Below are 23901 nucleotides of genomic sequence, written 5' to 3' on the forward strand. Positions count from 1 at the left end.
CTCTTTCTGGGCAACTTTTTAATTTAGGGTTTGTTGGTGTCGGGGGTGGGGGCTCATTGGAGCCTCCTCTGATGCTGTGACATGGCAAGGCAGGTACCCCCTATGCAGTGAGCTTTCTGAACCCTACATTTTCCCCCCATAGCATGAAAAATAAAGGCACATTGTTTCCCTCACAGTGACTTCTATGTTGAAATTCTATTTCTGAATTACGTATGCCATCTACATAGGATTATAAAGTTTTCTATAGTTTCACAAGTTATTCATATTGTACAATGGATCATCTCAATTAAATACAGGAAATTTAAACGTTCCATGTCTTAATAATGTTGTTATTCATTGTGTGGCTGTTTGCCTGAAGTTTGTTTGCTTGCTACTTTTGACCCATAGTCATCTTCCATGTTTTAATCCAGTCTTTGAGTGGTTCATTTGCTTATTCAAGGAAGAGAAGCATGAATTTAATACAGTATCACTGACAGCATGAACCTTTTGATAGTGGAGTAATAAGATTTAATGCATTTTAGATTTGATTAAGTTTTGATTTGAGTTATAGCTTCTCAGCGTTAGCAGCTAAGATTTATGGTGTCCTAAAGCTACTACATGTATACCTATCTAACCCTATCATCTGTTTACAAAAGGTAGCCACTGAAAATTGCCTTGTAATTGTATAGTTATCATCCATTCTGCCATTTAATCATAATAGACATTTTTAAGATTTGTTTCTGTTTCTTGTCAATTATTCATTACTAGATTTAAATGTTAACAAGTATCCATTCATTCACGGATAGGACCAGTCATGTACCCAGATATTAATGTGCTCTTTATTTTTATTTTAAAAGAATGCTCATTGTTAAGTCAAATCTTGCTACGTTTCTGTTTCCTCTTTCTGTCTCTTTATTTTTATTTATTCCATGTTTTCTTTTTTTGTTTTGTTTTAGTTGAGTCTGGTAAGTTGACATTTTATTGGCCACCTTCTAATCACCGTGTCACTGTGACTGGAACTTCTCTTCCCCTTTCCATCCATACCCTTCTATGTCCTTCAACCAATCAACCTCCATATTTCACTTGTCATTGGCCTCAGAGACAGACTGCACAGAATAAAGTCTGCAGGAAGTATGGGTAATTGTGACAAAGAGTAAAGGTAATGGGATTGTTGACTTGATGTCTTATTGAATGATGTATGATCTTTCCTCTCCTTAAATGAATAATAAAGCAAGTGACAGTTGATAGATAGGTATTTTCATTTACTCTATATTAGAAAGCCAAACTGGCAAAAAATAGGTGTTAAGAAATCAATTTACTTTTTAGTTCAAAATGTTCAGGAACTCATGTCTAGTTACCTAAGATTTTGTGATGTGTGTTTAGAGCCAGGAATTTGAAGTCCTACTGGTGAATAACTTTGCACTTAGGACTGCTTTTTCACTTCTATGTTTCATATTTATTTCATTTTGTGTAAGAAAAAACTATATTATGTATCCAAAGTTTACTTTGTAAATGTTTTTCTTTATGTAAATAACTTATATTTCTAAGTATTTTCATGATTAGTATGTTGAAGAGAATATAGTTCCTTTTTAAGGGGGATCATTTGGGGGCTACTTTGCATGAGTATATTAAATAATATACCTCAAATTATTGGGACAATCTTGACCCTGAAAGGATTTCTAACTTTTCTTTTAAATACTAACACATGTACTACAAAATTGTCCTTTAATGCTAATGTAGAAAGAATAAATTATATGCTATCACATTTGCAAAAATCTAAGTGTATTATATTTAAACATAAAATATAAAGACAAATTCAGGATAGAAATCGAGATAAATGTAATTTATTATGTATTGCATATTACATTATCTATGTTATATAATTTTATTGAAAAGTAAAAAAAAAAGTCTCAGCACATTAAAAAGCCTATTAACAAAATATAGAAATTACATAAAATAGTTCTACAACATATATGAAAAATAGATAAACAAAATTTAACAAACCAGTAACGTAGAAACAAAATATCTAGTTTAGAAATGTAATACCCACATGAATAGGCTGTCCACGACAAGGCAGAATTTGCAATAAATGTTTAACATTACTGATACAAAAATGATAATTAAAAAGATAGTCCATTTTCAGTTTGGCAAAAATGCGAATTCTCAGGATTTGGAGAGAAAAGTTCTACGTATTAAAAAAATGACTAGATTAAATAATTTAGAGTAAGATGTATTATTAGATTACTAAATGGTGATTAAACGATATGCAGGATTTCTTTTAAAGCAGTGTGACTCGGCTTAGTGTTGAATTATGGACGACTCTTTTTTCTTTTTGTTTAATTTCTGAAAATTTTAAGAATCACTGTGGCATTACTAACATGATGATATAATTTTCACTGTAGCAAGTGTAGGTGCCTTCAGAAAATAGTCCCACATTTTATCATACCCACCAAATGGATAATATATAAGAAACCTTGATCTAAACAGCTTATGACAGATTGATTGGAGGCACATTTCATGAATATAAATTTTCCTTAGAGATCCAACTACATCTCAGACTTATGTAGGAAAGGCTTATTTTATTTTATTTTATTTTATTTTATTTTATTTTATTTTATTTTATTTTGTCTACAGGGTAATCACTGGGGCTCGGTACTGGCACTATGAATCCGCTGCTCTTGGCGGCCATTTTTTCCCGTTTTATTGGATAGGACAGAGAGAAACTGAGAAGGGAGAAGGAGACAGAGAGGGAAAGAGAAAGCCAGACACCTGCAGACCTGCTTCTCCACTTGTGAAGTGACCCTCACTCCCTGCAGGTGGGGAGCCCGGGGGCTCGAACCCGGATCCTTGTGCGGGTCCTTGCGCTTGTACTATGTGCGCTTAACCCAGTGTGCCGCCACCCAGTCCCTCAGATTTACTTTATTTTATTGGATTGTATTGTGCTCCAAGTTACAGTTCTTAGATGTATCTTGTAGCTGATGTTACTTCTGATGTTGGTTCAAGTACATGCTTTCAAAACTCACTAGATTCATTTGCAGGCAAATTTCCTGGGCAGCAGCATTGCCTCAGGATAATGTAGTTAACAGGGTTTGTGTGCCTCCTTCCCCAACAAGTCTTTGAGGTTTCAGGAGAGCTGGCATTTTATAAAGGAAGCATGCATTCTGGCACACATTATGAGACGAACTTCTGAGATTTAGAGAAAAGACCACCCGAAGTTTCCCTTGTCTAAGTGGTTTGAACATTTATGTTTTCCTACTTAAATTCCCTACATATTGGAAAGTCATATTCTTCCATTCATTTCATTAATCATATAATTTTCTTCCTCTTAAGCAAGCCAAACTCTCTTCTGGATTTCAGTCCTTCCAATATCTTGGTCTGATTTCTCTGTCAGTTGTGCCAACCTTTAACTAAGGACTGCCATGCTCCTGTATAGATGTGTATGCAGGAAAGTCTCCAAGCCATGAGGCACTTGCCTATTATTATACCAGCATAATCACAGTACACGCTTAAATCCATGAGTAAGCCACTCAATTACAATCAGGGTTTTCAAAAAATTATAAGCTAGAACATCACCATTACCAAATTGAACTTAAACTGTATCACCTTACTTCATATTTCCTTCCAAATAAGTTAGAGGACATTTGAAGGCATTTGACCTGATTTTTTTTACTTCTCCTATAATTATCTAGTCAAATGTATAATTTCTACTAAACCTCAATTAAAAAGAAAAAGGGGGAGTATAGAGGAAAGAACACTAATCTAGACGTCAGGATACTTAATTGCTTTCTTCAGTTCTGCCACCAGTAATTTTCAGTAAGTAACTCTACATGTATATTTTTAAGGAGACTTTATATTTAAATGAACATATATGTCTGCATAATATCAGTACATATGTATACACATGTACATAAATATTTGCATCTACTAACATATATATATATATATCTTAGACACAGTTCACCAGAAAATACTTATAATGGAAAAAAAAAAAGCCTTTTTAGATCCTCATTTCATTAACCAAAAAAATTAAAAAATTCATATTGAGTGGAATGGTAGCATTTGTGAACTTCATCTGAATATAATTTTACATTCATATGTATTTTAAGGAGTTATATAGTAAGTACTATTCACAAATAAAAGTAATTTTCAAGAAAAGATTAGAAATACTAGAACAATCTCAAAAAGTGGATTAGTGTAATAACAATTGTAAGGTCACTCATTAATCACCAATAAAGTTAAGGGGAGTAAAAAAAAGGCTGAAGTATATCAAAAGAGCCCCTGTCCTATATAAACTATTAAATGTCTAAATCTGTCAAATGAAAATGTTCCCTTCAATTTGAGCTGAGACAAGAGAGGTAACTAGGTGTTTCAGACAACTGATAAGAAATTAATTGAAAACATGTAAAAGAGTTACAGCCATTGCACATTTTCCAAAAACAGGTGCACAAAGCCTAGTCCCAAAAAAGCATTTTTTTTTTCCAGGAGTGACTCCATCATCACACTTAATGTTTTCAACTGCCATTGCTCTCAATGTGACTGACACAATTTTCTGACACTCTATTTACTGCTGGGTGAAGTGGCCATTTAAGTCTGTATAAATCAAACAGTTTGGACAAAGCTGGCAGTATTTATAATGTCAGGATGAGCAGATGTTTCAAATTTGCCCTCATTTCCATATATATTCTGTTTGAACATACCCTTGCCTATGGAAATGAAGAAGGCATTCAACTACACTCTTGATTTAAATGCACTTCTATTCATGTAATTGGACTGAGACTTTTCCATAGTTCTAATTTCCATGGTAGTATTTCAGAAGCTTTTGAGTTAAAATGATTTGGGAACCTGCCTACTTCAGGAGGTCCTTGTGTGTATGATTAAATCTATTCACCTTTCAATAGTTCTGAATGAGCAAAAGTAATATTTATTCATGTAATTTCAGGTACACTTTGAATTAAAGGGTCAAGATTTTTTCAATATAGAGGTTAAGTTTAGAAGGTCAGGTGATAAGAACCTCTTTACAAGACAATTTCATGTTATTCTGTCAATAAGCAACTCAACAACTCAGTTAGGTTTGAATTGAGGATGAGAATTGGCGTTTATGTTCTCTAATACATAATGAGTTGAATAAAATAAAGGCATCACATGGAATTTTAGCCAGTTGTGTTGATTAAGGCAATAACTACATGCTTGCTATTCAGTGCCATTTATTTTATCTCCTTTTTTTTAGAGCCTCCACACTTTGTTGTCAAACCTCGTGACCAGGTTGTTGCCTTGGGACGAACTGTAACTTTCCAGTGTGAAGCAGCTGGAAATCCTCAGCCAGCTATTTTTTGGAGGCGAGAAGGGAGTCAGGTAGGACTATGGTTTAACGTTTCAGTGAGTTAAAAAAAAAAAAGAAAGAAAGAAAAAAGGTGTCAGATTTATAAAGGGGAAAAAAAAATTCATTGGTTAATCATGTTTGTCACTTTCAGGCACTGGAAACATCTTAGTACTCCAGAAACTTCAAACAATGAAAAAGAACAAGAAATTCCGTTTATTTTATTATTTTTTTTAATTCTCAGATTCATTTTCCTTGTCTCATGTTGATACTAAGGTCAAATATAGTATACTCACAATTTTATCATATAGATTTTGCCTTTGTTTCCAAAACATTCACAGTAGTAATCCTTAGCTTATTATTATTATTTTTATTTATTTTCCCTTTTGTTGCCCTTGTATTTTTTATTGTTGTTGTAGTTATTATTATTGTTGTTATTGATGTCATCATTGTTAGATAGGACAGAGAGAAATGGAGAGAGGTGGGGAAGACAAAGAAGGGGGAAGACAGACACCCACAGACCTGCTTCACCATTGTGAAGCGACTTTTCCCTGTAGGTAGGGAGCCGGGGGCTCGAACCGGGATCCTTACTCTGGTCCTTGTGCTTCTTGCCATGTGCACTTAACCCTCTGCGCTACCACCCGACTCCCCTTAGCTTATTTTACATAATTCAACTACTTGTTTTTATTCTGTAAATGTCTATAATTATATGTTAGAAGATATTTACATGTATTTAAAACGGAGATGATCAGCGAGAGATCTAGAGAGAGAGCTCACCAGGTAAGACATCTGCCTTGCCGTGGATACAGCCCAGGTTATTGTTCTGGTATCTGTCACATGGGAGGTGTTGTCCCAGAGAGGAACCCTGGCATTGTGGTCCTCTTGCTTTCTTTGCCTCTCTTTTTCTTTCTGGATGAAAAAAAGCAGCCTGTAACAGTGAAATGACACATAAGACAGGGCCCAGGCTCTGAGAAAAGTAAACAGAAATCTGAAGTACCTCTTTTATTTCTTTATGTTTACCTTTCAAAAAAAATTGCATATATTAAAGATCCATCAAACTATATGGAATCTCCTTTAACATAACTATCATACTGAGTATTGTTTCGACTGTTTTGATTCTTTGACAAGTGTCATATAGATTTACAGGTTGGCATAAAATCTTACTCTGAAGGTTTCTGTGGCAACAATACTCTTGTAAACAATATTTCCTAGATTAAAAAGAAGGATGAAGAAAGAAAGAATTTTCTATAAATTTTTGAAACAAGACTATGATGAAACAAGAGCTCAATGTTCTTATGAACTCTTAGTTTACTATTGAACTTTGGTTTAATGGAAAGGAAATTTGAAGCCATTTTATTTTGAAAATAACAGAGAACTTGGAAATACCCTTCAAAATGAGGGTGTCCCTCCCCCTCATACTTACTATTTTCAATAAAGGGAAACCATTCTTTTGACTTGTTTGCAATATTTGGAAGAAAAAAAAAACAGATTTGGGGGGATAGGCAGTGGGATACTTGGTTCACCGCACACATTATATCTAGTGCACAAGGACCCAGGCCCAAGCTCCTGGTCCCCACCTGCAGGGGGAAAGCTTGACAAGTGGTGAAGCAGGGCTGCAGCTGTCTGTCTCTCTTCCTCTCTATATCTCCCCCACCCCTCTCAATTTCTCTCTGTCCCTCTCCAGTAATAAATAAATAAAAATATTTTAAAAGGATCTTCATTTATTTTTTATATTTTATTTATTCAGTCATTTATTTATTGGATAGAGACAGAGATATTGAGAGAGGAGGGGAAAGGAAAGGAAGGGGGAGGAACAAACAGAAAAAAAGAGACTTGCAGCACTGCTTCACCACCCCTGAAGCTTTTCCCCCTGCAAGTGGGATTTGGGGCTTGAACCCAGGTCCTTGCACTTTGTAACATGTGTGCTCCACCAGGTGTGCCACCATCCAGCCCCTAACCTTTTCATTCATTTCTAATACAGATTTTCTTGAAAATTTCTTATTTATATATTCATTAATTTATTTTGCTTAACTCAATCTTGGGTGCATTATTTTATGACATTGCCTCTCCTACACTGATAGAGACAACATAATGGACCTTACTGGCTGATTCACTAATTTTTATAGACAAAATGAAGTTAAATTTTGTCTTCACTATAAGAAGTGAATATTAATTTGATTATAGGCTTTCATTTGAATCATAGTATCTCTAGCTTTCCTGACACATTCTATTTTGCTTCATAGCACTGGATTTGCTAACAGCAAATTAAAAATAAGAATGAGCAAAATATTTTATTTTGTAGAACAGGAAGAATTGGTAATATATTATGTATGAAAAAAAAATATATATATATATAATAAGTCTACTAGAAGTTCTTCATAGAGTGCTATTTAAATCATGTATTTAGTATTTAAGTAAATTATTAATAAGTTTATTTACTCTTTCTCAGGTTTCAAAGTCAGTATAGATTTAGTCTGGCATAATGATGCAACTCATTTTTCAACTCATTTGCAACTCATTTTCAAAATTCTTATCAACCTACCATCTGTGGAATAGTGTTTAAGCCTTAACTTTATATTCACTGTTAAAAGGAAACAACTTCTATTTTTATTTAATTTTTCTTTTTATAAGATTTTACTTGTGACTAAAAAGTAGTTTACAGGATTGTAAGATAACAGAGGCATAGTTCCACATTACACCCACCAGAGAAGTTCTGTGCTTCCAATGTTAACCGCTATAGTTCTCATAAAGTCTTAAAGACAGGTTATCTAGTATTTGTTTCTTTATAAGTTGATGTATTTTAACTATATATATATCCCACATGTGAGAGAAACTATCAGATAGTTCTCAGTAAGCCAATTAAAAGGAAGTAATAACTTTATTTTATTAGAAGATATCACTATGTATTATGTGTCAACTTAGGGTAAAATATCTTCTTCCTTTAATAATCATGACATTTTGAGTCATAGAGAGGTTTGTATCACACAGTAACATAGTTTACCTTAATTATATCTTGACTTCCTACAAAAGTAAAACTATTAAATTCAAAATAATAACAGATATGCTCACAATTAAACAGGAGAAACAAGAAAGTTAGACATCACTAAAGTTTAATAATGGATAACTAATGGGTATTGTTATAATGTCAAGTGATGCTCTCAAAATTAATTTTTCAGAATATACTTATTTTTGATTATATATTAATTATATATGTTTATAACTACAGCATTTTTTTCTCTTTTTTATATTTATTTATTGGGGGGGGTTAATGGTTTACAGTCCACAGTAAAATATAATAGTTTGTACATGTGTAACATTTCTCAGTTTTCCACATAACACTTCAGCCCCCACTAGGTCCTTCTCTGACCATAATGTGTGTTAGGAAACCGTTTTACTATGTTTTGGCTACATGTAAGCAACCTTTAATTCTTGATAGCTAATCCTCCTTAATATTTAGCATTATTTGAAAAGGATCATCATGAAATCACATATTAATATGTGAAATTCATTTCCAATTATAAAATGATTGTATTTATAGTTATATCAACAAACCATGTGGGCATATACATAATTGTGATGAAAGAATATTTAGACCTCCGTGTGTGGGATATATATATATATATATATATATATATATATATATATATATATATAATAACTCTGTAAATGTTCTGTACATACATATGTGTATGCACATAGATATGCTTGCCAAAATATTGGAACCTAGATATTAACTTTTTTTTCCTCTTCTTGGAAATTCTGGATTCTAGAATCTGCTTTTCTCCTATCAACCACCACAGTCATCTAGCCGCTTTTCAGTCTCCCAGACGGGTGACCTCACCATTACCAATGTCCAGCGATCTGATGTCGGTTATTATATCTGCCAGACTCTAAATGTTGCTGGAAGCATCATCACAAAAGCCTATTTGGAAGTTACTGATGGTAAAGTGACACATTTCATTTTGAAGAGTCCAAGGAGTCTTAGGGTCTAAAAAGAAATCCCATAAAGGAAAAATAATATATATATTTATATTTGTATTGTAATTTTAATACAAAGTTGATAGAATTTTCATAGGAAACTGATGTAGTGATTAAGTCTAAATGCTCTTATTTTGACTATCTAGTTAATTCTATGCTAGAGTACAGGATTTTATTCCCTTTATTTCATTCATGTTTTTAAATTTAATTTTTCTTTTATTGAATTTTTCTTGGGAGGTTAATGGTTTATAGTATTTTATTGGCATATGGGTACAATTTCTCAACTCACTATTTCTAAGAATTTATAGACAGGTTGGTTTGAAATTTATATATCAAAAAGCATATATATATGTATATATATATACACACACACATATATATATATATATATATATATATATATATATATATATATATATATATATAAAACAATGAATGTATTATTTAAACTTGCAGTCTCTGGGGCAATTTAATGTAGTATTGTCCTTTCTGTAGTGGGATTGTATTTTTTGTTTTCTTTATTTCGGAGCTCATTTATAATGTTTAAATAATGTACAACTATAGAGTCATTCTTCTTAGATAAGCTATAATTGTCAGTGCAACAATATCAGTATTTATACATGACCATTTCAGGGCAAGATGATGGTTAGTCGTTCGAGCGCTTACTGAATGCTATTCAATTTCAGCTTCTTGACCTTCTATAGTGTTTGCAAACAGACCAAAAGCAAACGCAGAGTCAGACATGAGGCACAAAGTAAGGCGGAGTAGTAGCCAACTTCTCTGTAGCTGTAGCCTACTACAAATGCTATTTTACTCAGGAACATAGAAATTCATATCACTTTTTAAAATTAAAAACAGTTTTTTTCTCTTTATTATGAAAATGCAAGAAGGACAGCCAATGGTTACTAAGTGATGGATCAATTTTAAATCACTTGCCATCACTGATATACAGTATTTTCTGCTCTATTATATGTTCAGTCAGAAAGAGAGATTAGCCACTTACTCGTTATTTGATTTGCACAAGTCACTTGAACCAGCAGAGTTTCAATTCCCTAATTCCAAAACCTGGGTTATAATATTGTATAGCCTAGAGTAGTAATATGTCTGCGAATGAATGATGAAAGATAAATCTTTGTATCCCTCTGGTGTTTAAGTGCGTGTTTTCCATACTTTAACTTGAGTGTAAAATATTTTATATCGTTTTCATATGTCCTTTTGTATTCTTTTTCATGTAAGTTATTGTATACGTATATTTATCTGTATTGACATGGGCTACATTCTCTCTTTTGAAGTCAATTTGAACATTTCGTCTTAAGCTATGAAAGCACCAAAGTAGTTCATTTCTCTATCTATACATATAGCTTTTTGCAATTAACGATGCTATTTTATCTTCACTGTTTCATTTAAATCTTCAGAGCAGTCCCCCAAGCTGATTAAAAACAAGCAATTACCCTCATTTTGTAGACTGGAAAAAGAAAAAGAAAAAGAAAAAAAAATCTGAGGTCTAGAGAATTTGAGAAACTTGCTCAAGAACACATGATAGATGTTGAAGCTGATAATTAACCTTTCTCTTTCCTTGCTTTACATTTTGGTAACTACTCAGTTTAAGTCTGGAAGAAATAAATGCTAGAGACTAGAGATGCAACATTACTAAGTCAGCTTATGAAATGGAGAGATGTGGATAACGCTAAATAAAATTCACATATCAAAGGACTGTGAAAAATAAGTCTCCAGATATTGTATAGTTTCTAAATACAAGAAGGCAACCAAACATAAACTACATGGCTGTACTTAATTATGACCAGTTACAGCACTGTAATACTCAATCAGTGTCCGAAAACAAGTATTCATGCTTTTAAGCAAAAGGGTATAGGTGGTAGAGTCTCATAAAAGCCCAATGCAGGCAGAGGGTAGATAGCAAACAGACTCTCATGCCTGAGGCTCCAAAGTCCCAGGTTCAATCCCCTGCACCACCATAAGCCAAAGTGAACAGTGCTGAGGTTAAAAAAAAAAAAAAAAGTTAAAAAAAAAAGCCCAATGCAAAAGAACACTTTCATTATCATTCTTTCTTTTATTTGACTGGGCAGGAGAAATTGAGAGAGGAGGGGTTAGTTTGAGAGGGAGAAAGAGAAACACAAAATCACTTAACTGATTGTGAAGTTCCCCTCCTCCCCCCTCCCCCCCCCCCCCCCCCCGCAGGTTGGGGCTGGGAGCTTGAACCCCAGTTCTTGGTGTGTGGTTGCAAGTGACATTGGTAATGCCACTGCATGGCACCCACTTTCATTCTTAAAAAAAAAAAAAAAGGTTATCAGTATCAGGAGTGGCCTCTTACTTAATTTTAGCCAGCCTTAACAGTTACTGTAGGAAAAAAAGCAAGCAGTTCTAAACAAAGGGATGATAATGGGCCTGCGTGGAGTGTTAGAAGTACTCCTGCCAAACATTGAACTCTGATCTTTTAATATGCCCGCCCCCCAAATTTCAAGGTTGTAACAAAATGGGTAAGGAAATTGAGAGAATAGAGTACACACGCACATCGTTACTAAATTTGCTCTCTTGCTTTTTTTGTTTTTCATAAACTCAGTGCACAAAGCTAATAATTATTGTATGAAAAATAAGGAAGACATGGAAGTGTGATGCTGGCTTTTGAAAATCCTTGATGCATAAGACTTTGAATTTGATACATCTTATTTTTCAGCTTGAGGGATCCAAAATCTAGTTATTCTAAAAGGCAATTCCTTGAATCTGGCTATTTGTGTTTTAAAACTTTTAACTGACTTTAAGAATTTCAAGGTTTATCAATGAAACATTTGGAAACATGGTTTGAATTTGTTTTATTGATTTAAAATCTCAGTGATAGATTCTATCTAAATTGACTAGGTTAGAAGATGACAACATCATCGGGAGTAGTGCGGTTGCGCAGCGGGTTAAGCGCAGGCGGTACAAAGCGCAAGGACTGGCATAAGGATCCCAGTTCAAACCCCTGGCTCCCCACCTACAGGGGAGTCACTTTACAGGCAGTGAAGCAGGTCTGCAGGTGTCTGTCTTTCTCTCCCCCTCTCTGTCTTCCCCTCCTCTCTCCATTTCTCTCGGTCCTGTCCAACGATGAATGATGACATCAATAACAACTACAACAACAATGAAAAATAACAAGGGCAACAAAGAGAGAAAATAAATAAATATTAAAAAAAAGATGACAACATCATTGTAATGCAGGATTCATTCTCATTCTTCATCAGTGGTCTTCTCTTTTTCTCTAAAATAATGATTTAAAAGCTTTAGATTTTTCACGGAACAAGTCAGTAAGTTTTTTTTTTTTAATTTTATCTTTATTGATTGGATAGATGCAGTTAGAAATTGAGAGGAAAGGGGAGACAGAGATGGAAAGAGACAAAAAGACACCTGAACTCTGCTTCACCACTTGCAAAGCTTTCCCCCTGCAAGTGGGGACCAAGGTCTCAAACCTGTGCCCTTGCGCATTGCAACATGAGTGCCCAACCAGGTGCGCCACCACCTGACCCTGTGAATAAGTTTATTTGTATGTTTCAAAAGTGTCACCCATTCTTGCCTTCCATAGTACAATCAAACTCTTAAAACTATAGATTTAGCAAAGTATTTTCTTATTCCTATAACTTCAATATAGAAGTATGATGTTTTCCAAGTTAGACAGTCAGCTAAGCTGTGTCTTTGGAGCCTCAGGCATGAGAATCTCTTTGCATAACCATTATGCTGTCTACTCTGCCAAATTGTGTCTTTGGATTAGCCATCCAGCAGTGTATTGGAATGTTTTCCCGCTTTCTCAGGGTTCATTATGATTGAGAGATATTTACTCAGTGGGCTGGGTGGATGTGTACCTGGTGGAGTGCACATGCTAAAATGTGAAAAGGACCCGGGTTCAAGCCCCAGGTCCCCACCTGCAGTGGGAAAGCTTTGCGAGTGGTGAAGCAGTGCTGCAGGTGTCTCTCTTCCTCTCTGTCTCCCCCTTGCTTCTCGATTTCTATCCAATAAATAAATAAAGACGACTTAAAAACAAATATTTTAAACATTACTTAATTTTTTTGTTAAAATATTTTATTTATTCCTGAGAAAGATAGGAGGAGAGAATGAAAGAACCAGATATCACTCTGGTACATGTGCTGCCGGGGATTGAACTTGGGACTTCATGTTTGAGAGTTCAGTGCCTTATCCATTGTGCCACCTCCCAGACAACAACATTACTTAATTTTTTTAATTAATTACTTTTGCCTCCAGGGTTACTGCTGGGGCTAGGTGCTTGCACTACAAATCCACTGCTCCTGGAGGCCATTTTTTTTTCCATTTTGTTGCTCTTGTTGTTGCCCTTGTTGTTGTTATTGTTATGTTGTTGTTGATGGATAGGATAGAGAGACATCGAGAGAGGAGGAGAGACAGATAGGAGAAGAAAAAGAGAAACACCTGCAGACCTGCTTCACCTCTTGTGAAGCGAAACTCCTGCAGGTGGGGAGCCGGGGGCTCGAACTGGGATCCTGTCCTTGCACTTCACACCATGTGCGCTTAACCTGCTGCGCTACCACCCAACCCCCCCAAAAAGTTTTTTTTTCATGCATTCTTTGAATCTAAAGAAGTTTAACATAAGAAGAAGCCAGTTGTTGGAATTTGTAGACTAGGAAGTCTGAAACACCATTTCAAATCTAAAATTAGCAAACGATCATATGGTAGCACTTTTTTTTTTCATGCTGGACACACACACACAAATTAATGAGCTGTCATGTTGACTGGTTCATTTATTAAACTATGCCTCTTGTGGGGCTGGGTTGATAGCATAGTGATTATGCAAGAAGATATTCATGTCTGAGGTTACGAGGTCACAGATTCAATCCCTTGCACCTCCATATGCCAGAGCTGAACACTGTTCAGTTTAAAATAATTGTTTTCCCCATGTATTTTTGTCATTTTGTTTTTACATGTGTTAAAGACTAAAAGTACCAGCAATCTGTTCTCAGCACTCTTTATCTTCTGTACCATCAAAGATCAATATTTAGTCTTTGAAATGGTTCTCATGACAATACAGCAAGCTCAAGTCAGTAGTTGGTCATTTGAAAGTATTGATATATTCCATCTCATTTTAATATTGTGAATCAGTGCATCATACAAATGCATTCTGAATAATGCATGTCTCCTACTTTAATTACTTGTTTAATTAGTTTCAAAGCCTAGAGCAACTGCTGTTGCTAGGTTGATTAGAAAATTGTTTCCAGTCTCAGAAATCTATTTCCTGTTGTTTCTTCTGGCAGTGATCGCAGACCGACCTCCCCCAGTCATTCGACAGGGTCCTGTGAATCAGACTGTTGCCGTAGATGGTACTATAGCGCTCAGCTGTGTGGCCACAGGCAGTCCAGTGCCCATGATTCTGTGGAGAAAGGATGGAGTCCTAGTTTCAACCCAAGATTCTCGAATCAAACAGCTGGAGAGCGGCGTGCTACAGATTCGATATGCTAAGGTAACTTGTAAAGACACACTGGATATCCTTTTTTTTTTTTTTTTTTTTTTTTTTACTTTGTGCCCTGAAGTCTCAAATCGGAGAATCAACAAAGTACCAAGTAAATGGTGTTAACCTATTTTTAGTTTGATGCTATATTCTGGACACTTCACTGTTTGTATTTAAGATGACTGTCTATGTTAAGCCATGGCAAGTAAATAGAAGTTTTGTTTGTTGTTTACACTATGGAAGAAAGTCGACGAGGGCTTAGGGAGTTCAAACAAGGTCCAGATAGTGCTGTGATATATAGAGCACCTTTCAAATTTTCTGATACTATGTAATACGCGGTGTCATTGAACATTTTTGGTATTTGTGAATATTTGTCTCCGTATTTTACGATTAGATAACGCTCTACGTGTAGACAAAAGCTATCAAGCAAGGTACACAGTGAGCACAATTTCACATCAGAATGTTGAATGATGAAAAGCCCACATGGTTGTGGGAACAATTTAAGGGTTTACCTTCCCAGAGCTTTACATCCCCGTACCTGTCCTTTCAGGACTGTGTTGTTTTGTTTTGGTTTTTCTTTTTCTTTTTAGGTCAAGATCAGACAAGTTCGTGAGGCATATGAAAGAACAGCCTTGACAGCAATAAACATACATCTCAGTTGCTTTAACTGCCTGTCGTGGGTGGCTTCTCGAGTTTGGGATCAACACACCAGTTCTTTTATGTACCACAGAAGTTAATATGTTGTACTTCTTTGTGACATCTATTGGAACTTTGTTATTCCAATCTCCGTAACAAGATGACGCCACTGTTGCTTTATTAACCATATCTTGGAGATAGAGTTATTACCTGAAGGAGAGGTTTATGAACTCATTATACTGCTGCTGATTTTTAGCTTAAACATGGGACCTGTCTTTTCTGGCTTGATCTTTAAGTAGGAGGGAATACATTCAGTCCGACTGGGGTTTGGCTTTATAGTTACTAAATTACCAGAAGTTACGGGTTATATAAATAAAACCGGAAAAGGAGTGTACACTTCAGGAAGAAATCATTTTATTTCTGCTACTTACAGACAAATAACATTATCCTATATCTATATAGTTATGACAGATAAAATATGAACTAGCAAGAATAATCATTGGTCAGACTTTATGAACCTTATAAAACTTTTGTAGTATGGAAACAGAACTTAGTAAAAGATTAGCCATTTCAATGTGAAACAGTATTTCTTAATAACCGTTGTCCCTGCTAACTGAAAATAACTTCATATAGCTCAACTAAATATATTTTATTATGCAGTATGAAAAACCACATATCCTTCTAATCATCCTATATGTTTCCATATATACTCAGCAAAAATATACAGAATTAAAAGAAAACATCTGGGCGCCGAGTCACAGTGTTGCCCATGTGTGTGGACCCAAATTCAATCCCCAGGTCCCCATCTGTGGGAAGAAACTCCACAAGCACTGAAGCCCTGGCTCAGGTGTCTCTCTTACCATGTCTGTCTCCGCTTCTCTCTTATTTTCTCTCTGACTTACTTGTTGAAAATTAAATACATAGGGGATGAGTGGTGGCACATCTGGTTGGGCACACATGTTACAACGCTCAAGGACCTGGGTTCAAGGCCCCCCCCCCCCCATCCCCACTTGCAGGGGAGAATGCTTTGCTAGTGGTGATGAAGGGCTGCAGGCATCTCTCTGTCTCTCTGTCATTCCCTTCCCTCTTGATTTCTGGCTGTCTCTACCCAATAAATAAAGATAATAGAAAAGTTTTTTTAAAAATCAAATAAGGCTAACAAGGCAGTGGAGTTATCTTCCAGGTACCAAGACCATGATAACCCTGATTGCAAAAGAAAGAAAGAAAGAAAGAAAGAAAGAAAGAAAGAAAGAAAGAAAGAGAGAAAGAAAGAAAGAACTGTTTAGCAAATTGTCCTTATTCATTGGCCATATGCTCACATATAATTGCATTCCCAAGCAAACAAGCTTTTGACTATCCCAAATACTTTTTTTTCCACTTATCTTTCCAGCTTGGTGATACAGGTCGGTACACCTGTATTGCATCAACCCCCAGTGGTGAAGCAACGTGGAGTGCTTACATTGAAGTCCAAGGTAAATGTAATGGTGTTGGCACAACACGGTAAAACGTCAGTGCACTCGGTGGTGGCCCACCCAGTAGAGTGCACACTTTATATAAAGGACCTGAATTCAGGCCCCTGGTGGGGATGGATGGAGCAGTTTCTCTCTCTCCTTTTCTCCCTACCTCAGCCTCTAGCAAAAAGAAAACAAAATGAGGGGCCAGGTGGTGATGCACTTGGTTGAGAACACATGCTACAGTGCACCAGGATCTGGGTTCAAGACCCTGGCCCCCACCTGCAGGGGAAAGCTGGACAAGTGGTGAAGCACGACTGCAGGTGTCTCTCTGTCTCTCTTCCCACCCCCACTTGATTTCTCTCTGTCTCTACTGAAATAAAAGACTTAAAGAAAAAAATTAACTTAAAAATATAAATGGAAATCTTTAAACTTCAAATTCAGTTTGGCTCTTTTTCTTACTTACTCTTCATAGTAGTTGAAGTCGACGTTCTGAGGTCCTGAGTATGTGTATGGATATGTTCTCCACACTTGTGGGTTTAGCAGTAAATACAGAAAGATTTTTCTTTTGTTTCTTAGAATTTGGAGTGCCAGTACAGCCACCTAGACCAACGGACCCAAATTTAATCCCTAGTGCACCCTCAAAACCTGAAGTTACAGATGTCAGCAGAAATACAGTAACATTGTCATGGCAACCAAATCTGAATTCAGGTGCAACTCCCACGTCTTATATTATAGAAGCCTTCAGGTAGTGTGCAGATGATGTTTCCATTTTTTTTTTTCCGATTTCCATTAAGTGTGTACGTTCTAACTGCTGTGCCTGTCTCTAGCCATGCATCTGGCAGCAGCTGGCAGACTGTAGCAGAGAACGTGAAAACGGAAACTTTTGCCACGAAAGGACTGAAACCGAATGCAATTTACCTTTTCCTTGTGAGGGCAGCTAATGCATATGGAATTAGTGACCCAAGCCAAATATCAGATCCAGTGAAAACACAAGGTAAATATTGATGTACTCCACCTGTGAGACCAAGTTATTCTTAGATGTCACAATTTTGCAAGTACATATCTTCACTGCATGCTACTTATCTCTGTTATCCGCGCTGCTGACTTAAGTTTTAATGCACAAACGTGTCTGCAAAGTTTATTGTCTTCTAGACTTCTAGACATGATAAGATTCATTGCAAAGGGAAATGTTTCTCATTTCACAAGGTTACAAATCTGCTAAGCTGAAGATGTTCTATGACTATTTAGGTAACATTTAGACACAGTCTATGTGGGCATAAAACCATCGTTATAGCTAAATCTAAAAAAATTATATGGTGGGTTAAGCACACGTGACGCAAAGCGCAAGGACTGGCATAAGGATCCCGGTTCGAGCCCCTGGCTCCCCACCTGCAGGGGAGTCGCTTCACAGGCGGTGAAGCAGGTCTGCAGGTGTCTATCTTTCTCTTCCCCTCTCTGTCTTCCCTCCTCTCTCCATTTCTCTCTGTCCTATCCAACAACATCAGTAACAACAACAATAATAACTACAAAAAAAAAAAATTATATGGTGGTCTGGGAGGTGGCACAGTGGTAAGGCTTTGGACTCTCAAGCATGAGGTCCTGAGTTTGATCCCCAGCAGCACATGTGCCAGAGTGATGTCTGGTTCTTTCTCTCTCCTCCTATCTTTCTCATAAATAAATAAAATCTTTAAAAAATATATGAGTAAATCTTCAAGTAGTGATTAGTGCACATAGTATTCAAGATGAGCTTGGAAAATTCAGCTTGAATGTTCTTTAGTAATCATGAAGATGCAGGAGATATTTGGAAGGTAAACTTGAACTTGATGTTAATCCTTACATCCATTCAACCTCCTGAAAAATAGCCCAGGAAAGATGCTTTAGGTGTGTAGATTGTTTGAGGTGTCTTTCACTATTTATATGTGATTCATGATATATCTAATTTTAAATCAAAATTGTGTATATTCGTGTCAAAGGTAGAATAAAGAAATCAAAAATGAGAACTGAATATATTAAAGCTGCTTGTATAATATATAAATTGAAAATGTTGTTCATTTGGACCATATTTTGTATACTCATTTGGTTGTCTTTTGTGAATCAAAATCATTTTATTTTAACTGTAAATTGTTATCTTCCAGTAACACTATTGCCTAAGTTATTTTCTTCCTCAATGGGAATAAGCTTCCATAAGCAATGAAATAGGCAAGGCAACTCACTCACTTGCTTTGTCATGCATGGGTCCTGGGTTTGTGCCCAGCCACTAATGCCCTAGAGAGAATTTTTTTTTTTTTGGTGATAACATCTTTCTTTCCTTTTTTTTTCCTTCGTTTTATTTATAAAAAGGAAACACTGACAAAACTATAGGATAAGAGGGGTACAACTCCACTCCACATAACTCCCACCTCCAGAACTCCGTATCCCATCACCTTCCTTGATAGCTTTCCTATTCTTTATACCTCTGGGAGTATGGACCCAGGGTCATTATGGGATGCAGAAGGTGGAAGGTCTGGCTTCTGTAATTGCTTCCCTGTTGAACATGGATGTTGGCAGGTCGATCCATACTCACAGCCTCTCTCTCTCTTTCCCATTCCTAGTAGGAATGGGAGCTCCAGGACACATTGGTGGGGTTGTCTGTCCAGGGAAGTCTGGTTGGTATCATGCTAGCATCTGGAACGTGGTGGCTGAAAAGAGTTAATATATAGAGCCAAACAAATTGTTGACCAATCATGAACCTAAAGGCTGGAATAGTGCAAATGAAGAGTTTGGGGGGGGGGGGGTTTCTCCATTGTGTAGACAGCTAGTAGGCATATTTTAGTTAAATTCCAAAGGGCCTGTGGCTATACAATTTTTTTCCCTTTTTTTTTCCCCTGAGCCTGAAACCTGATATGCAGGTGGATCCAAGTTATTGTCTGGGGAGATGATGTCATGGCTGGAAAAAAGGACCAGAAAGCTGGATCAAGGGGAGTCGGGGGTTAAGTGCACATGGTGCAAAGCACAAGGACAGGCGTTAGGATCTGGGTTCGAGCCCCCAGCTCCCCACCTGCAGGGGAGTTGCTTCACAGGCAGTGTAGCAGGTCTGCAGGTGTCTATCTTTCTCTCCCCATCTCTCTGTTCCCCTCCTCTCTCCATTTCTCTCTGTCCTATCTAACAATGACGACATTAATAACAACAATAATAACTACAACAGCAGTAAAAAAAACAAGGGCAACAAAAGGGAAAATAAATAAATATTTAAAAAAATAAATAAATCTGGATCAGGGAAGAGAGTAGCTCCCGAATATGGGTGAGGTGTATTAATATTGTTGACTGTAAACCCCATCCATTTGAGAGCTCGTCTTATGTGATATTACTATCTCTGTCTCTCCCCTTTTGTCTCTCACTTTCTATTTGAAAAAAAGTCAGCCAGAAGTGGCGAATCCCCAGTAGTGACAAAAAGAAAATAGAATCAATAGGGCTGACAAAATAGCTCACTTGGATGGTGTGTTGCTTTGCAAGGAAGGAAGGGATAGAGGGAGGAGAAAGACGGAGACAGTGAATATGAATTAGCACTTGCTATTTTTTTTTAGAAAGCATTATTATCAAAGTTGAACTATCTTTGTCTTTATATCAGTAAAGAAAGATACAACTAGTTAGTAGTAATTAGAAATATAAAAAAAATATTTTCTCAAATTTTAAAGAAGTCATAATGTCTCTATTTCAAATATATTCTTTCCAAAGGAAAAATTGTTAACTGAGTTCTATGATAGGTTCAAGGTATATATAAAATGACTGAAAAATAGGAAGTATACTTTTCCTTATTTGAGAGAGGGTCTGTGAGCCAAGGATCCTTTTTTGCTTCTCCGTGAGAATATAGACAGCCTTTCTGGGAGGATTTTTTTTTTTTCCTGTTCCTTTGTTTCAGAATTCACAAAGTAAGCAAACTGAGTTGTGGACATGCCCACATCTGTTCCTTGCTGTGTGGATCTAACACACCCAAATGCCTATATTTGCTATTATGAGTCACCTTACCAGGAGTTCTAAGGTTCTTAGAGTCTGTCGTAAGTAAGGCTTTTTTTTTTGTTTTGTTTTAAATATCCAGTAAGCTTTTTAAAGTACAAAGAAAATGTCTTTGTTGTTACCAACTATCCCTAGCACACTGGTCTCGACTGAGCTGACACTAAGTGAAAGTCTCTGAATGACTAGCACTCTTCTTTCATAGCTTCATATGAACGATTTGATAATAGAGGCTCTCATTTGCAAGAGATACATTTCACCTGAAAATTAACATCTTTTCCATTTTAATCAGCTTGCTTTCCTTTGTACATGACTAGCTAATCCATAATTCCTGACAGAGAGAGATGGAGGAAATGAGAGGTGAGGGAGAAAACGCAAAGCACACTAGCCATTGAGTTGACTTTTGCTCTTCCTCTGGGGTGCCAGGGTTCTAACCCGGGGTATTAGGCTTAATTAAGGATAGTCCCTACTGCAGAACCACTGCCCTGACCCTGAAATCAGGTAATTTCAAACTCTGCTTCTTTTTTTCTTTTTTTTTTTTTTAAGAAAAAATATTTATTATCTTTATTTACTGGAGAGAGAGAGCCAGAACATAAGAGGAAAGGGGGAGATAGAGAGGGAGAGAGACAGAGAAATACCTGTATACCTGCTTCATCACTTGTAAAGCTTTCCTCTTGCAGGTGGCGACCTGGAACTTGAACCTGGGTCCTTGTGCACTGTAACATGTGCGCTCAGCCAGGTGTGCCACCACCCGGCCCCCAAACTCTGCTCCTCACCCTGCTAGTTGTGTGGCCCAAACAAGTTTGCTAGTCCTGATCTTCAGTTTCCTCACCATTAAAGTGAGGCCCAAAAAGCATCAGCTTCCCCAGGATTTCACAATGATTCCATTAACTTTGGGAATTTAATCACTTGGTGAATATGCAAGACTCTGTTTCGTTTTCTTTCTATTTTATGGTGGAACTTGTATTTCTTTCACTCTCTAGAAAAAAACCCACCAAATTTATGAAGTTTCCAGAAGTGGCAGTTAGTCCAAAGAGAACCAAACTGAAATATATCTTGACAGACTGTGATAGTGGGCCAGCACTAACATGACTCCAATTGTTGGAGCTAATAAAAATATATATAAATACATTACTTGAATTTGGGGCTTTAACAGTCAGTGATAGAAGGGTAGACTGACAATTCCAGACTTAGAGGGAGTAGAGGTGAGTATGTGGAAGGCAGTGAGGTCCATGCTGACTAGAGTGTTTGAAGTCAATTAAAACACCCCTTTGCGCCAACTGACTGATGTAGCTGCCCTAAGAACAAATGCAGTCCTAGCTGGCACTAGCAGAATTCTGTCTGGATCAAGTCATCTCCCCCTGTACTCCGAACCGGTCAGGTCACATCATGAATGTGGTGGTGATAGGTTCTTTTTGAGCACTGTGTTTTTCAGGTTGCTGTTGATGTTTGGTTTGGGGTGGTTTTTGTTTTTTATTTTTTTGGTGTTTTGCTTTGTTTTGTTTTTGATAAAGATGGGGAGAGAGAGAGAGATAACATGGTGATGGTGAAGCTTCCTCCATTGTGGTGAGGGTTCTGCCCAAACCTGGTTTGTGCACATGGCAAAGCAGCGCACGGACCAGCTGAGCTATTTATTTCACACATCCTTTAGGTCAACTTTGAAGACTGATGCGGGGGCAGTGAGGGTCATTGGTAAGGTTGCATGGCTAGGTGGAAACTGTATCAGAGAAAATAAATGGCAAAGATCATGGAAACTTTAACACCTCCCTTGCAAGTCCTATAGAAAGAAGTCAGTGTAGCATGTAGATTTTCCCCCTAATTTTATTTATTTATTTTTTACTTAATAGAGGGTGAGAGGAATTGACAGGAGAGGGAGAGAAAGGGAGGCACAGTTGCAGTACTGCTCCATGGAGTGTGAGGTTTCCCCTGCTGTAGGTGGGGACTAGGGCTTGAACCTAGGTCTCAGAGCATAGTAACGTGTTCACTCTACTGAGAGCCACCACTCAGCCCCTCCTTGATATTTTAAGTGACTCTCATGTAAACCTACAGGCAGTAGCACAACGGGTTAAGCACACGTGGCGCAAATCACAAGGACCAGAGTAAGGATCCCGGTTTGAGCCCCCGGCTCAAAACCTTCTGGGGAGTCACTTCTTAGGCGGTGAAGCAGGTCTGCAGGTGTCTATCTTTCTCTCCCCCTCTCTAATCCTCTCTTGATTTCGCTCTATCCTATCCAATGACAATGATAGCAGTAACAACAACAACAATAACAACAACAACGATAAGTAATAAGGGCAACAAAAGGGAAAAAAAATAGCCTCCAGGAGTGGTGGATTCTCAGTGCAGTCACTGAGTCCCAGCAATAACCCTGGAGACAAAAAACAACAACATCAACAAAGAACTTCTACACTCTTTATTATTCTTATTATTGTTTTATTTATAAAAAGGTAACACTGACAAAACTCCACACAATTCCCACCACCAGCACTCCGTATCCCATCCCATCCCCTGATAGCTTTCCTATTCTTTATCCCTCTGGGAGTATGGACCCAGGGTCATTATGGGATGCAGAAGGTGGAAGGTCTGGCTTCTGTAATTGCTTTCCGACTAAACATGATCCTTTACAGGTTGATCCATACTCCCAGCTTGTCTCTCTCTTTCCCTAGTGGGGCAGGGCTCTTGGGGAAGTGGGGCTCCAGGACATATTGGTGGGGTTGTCTGCTCAGAGAACTCTGGTAGGCATCATGGTAGCATCTGGAACCTGGCGGCTGAAAAAGGAGTTAACATAGGGAGTCAAACAAATTGTTGACTAATCATGAACCTAAAAGGCTGGAATAGGTCTAAAGCTAGGCTCAAAAGCAGGGCTACTGCTTACAATTAACATTAAGGAAGTTTTATTGTCTAACTTTTTTTTTTTTTACTACTACTGAGACCAAATCCGAAGATACTAAATCACTCAGAAACCTAAAATTCTTTTATTTTCTTTTATTAGTGATTGTCTAAATTACAAGACAATATGGGTATAATTCTATACAGTTCCAAAGACCAGAGTTCTGTATCCCGTCCCCTCCATTGGAAACTGCAGT

The 23901-nt window shown here is 36.9% G+C and overlaps 1 protein-coding gene across 8 annotated transcripts in view; it reads left to right on the top strand.

Moving 5' to 3' along the window:
* Positions 1-23901, top strand: part of ROBO1 (roundabout guidance receptor 1) — a 1122893-nt gene that overhangs the window by 1025432 nt on the left and 73560 nt on the right. For 6 of the 8 annotated variants that reach the window (XM_060172122.1, XM_060172117.1, XM_060172118.1 and 3 more), the window contains 7 exons: positions 936-944; positions 5207-5331; positions 9067-9238; positions 14545-14750; positions 16765-16846; positions 17405-17573; positions 17656-17822. In XM_060172122.1, coding sequence (XP_060028105.1) covers positions 936-944; positions 5207-5331; positions 9067-9238; positions 14545-14750; positions 16765-16846; positions 17405-17573; positions 17656-17822 — 930 coding nt within the window. The remainder of the gene's footprint in view (positions 1-935; positions 945-5206; positions 5332-9066; positions 9239-14544; positions 14751-16764; positions 16847-17404; positions 17574-17655; positions 17823-23901) is intronic. The other 2 variants (XM_007531527.3, XM_060172120.1) reach the window with 1 other exon arrangement.

This window comes from Erinaceus europaeus, chromosome 14, assembly GCF_950295315.1.
Source record: "Erinaceus europaeus chromosome 14, mEriEur2.1, whole genome shotgun sequence".
In the NCBI taxonomy this organism is placed as follows: domain Eukaryota; kingdom Metazoa; phylum Chordata; class Mammalia; order Eulipotyphla; family Erinaceidae; genus Erinaceus; species Erinaceus europaeus.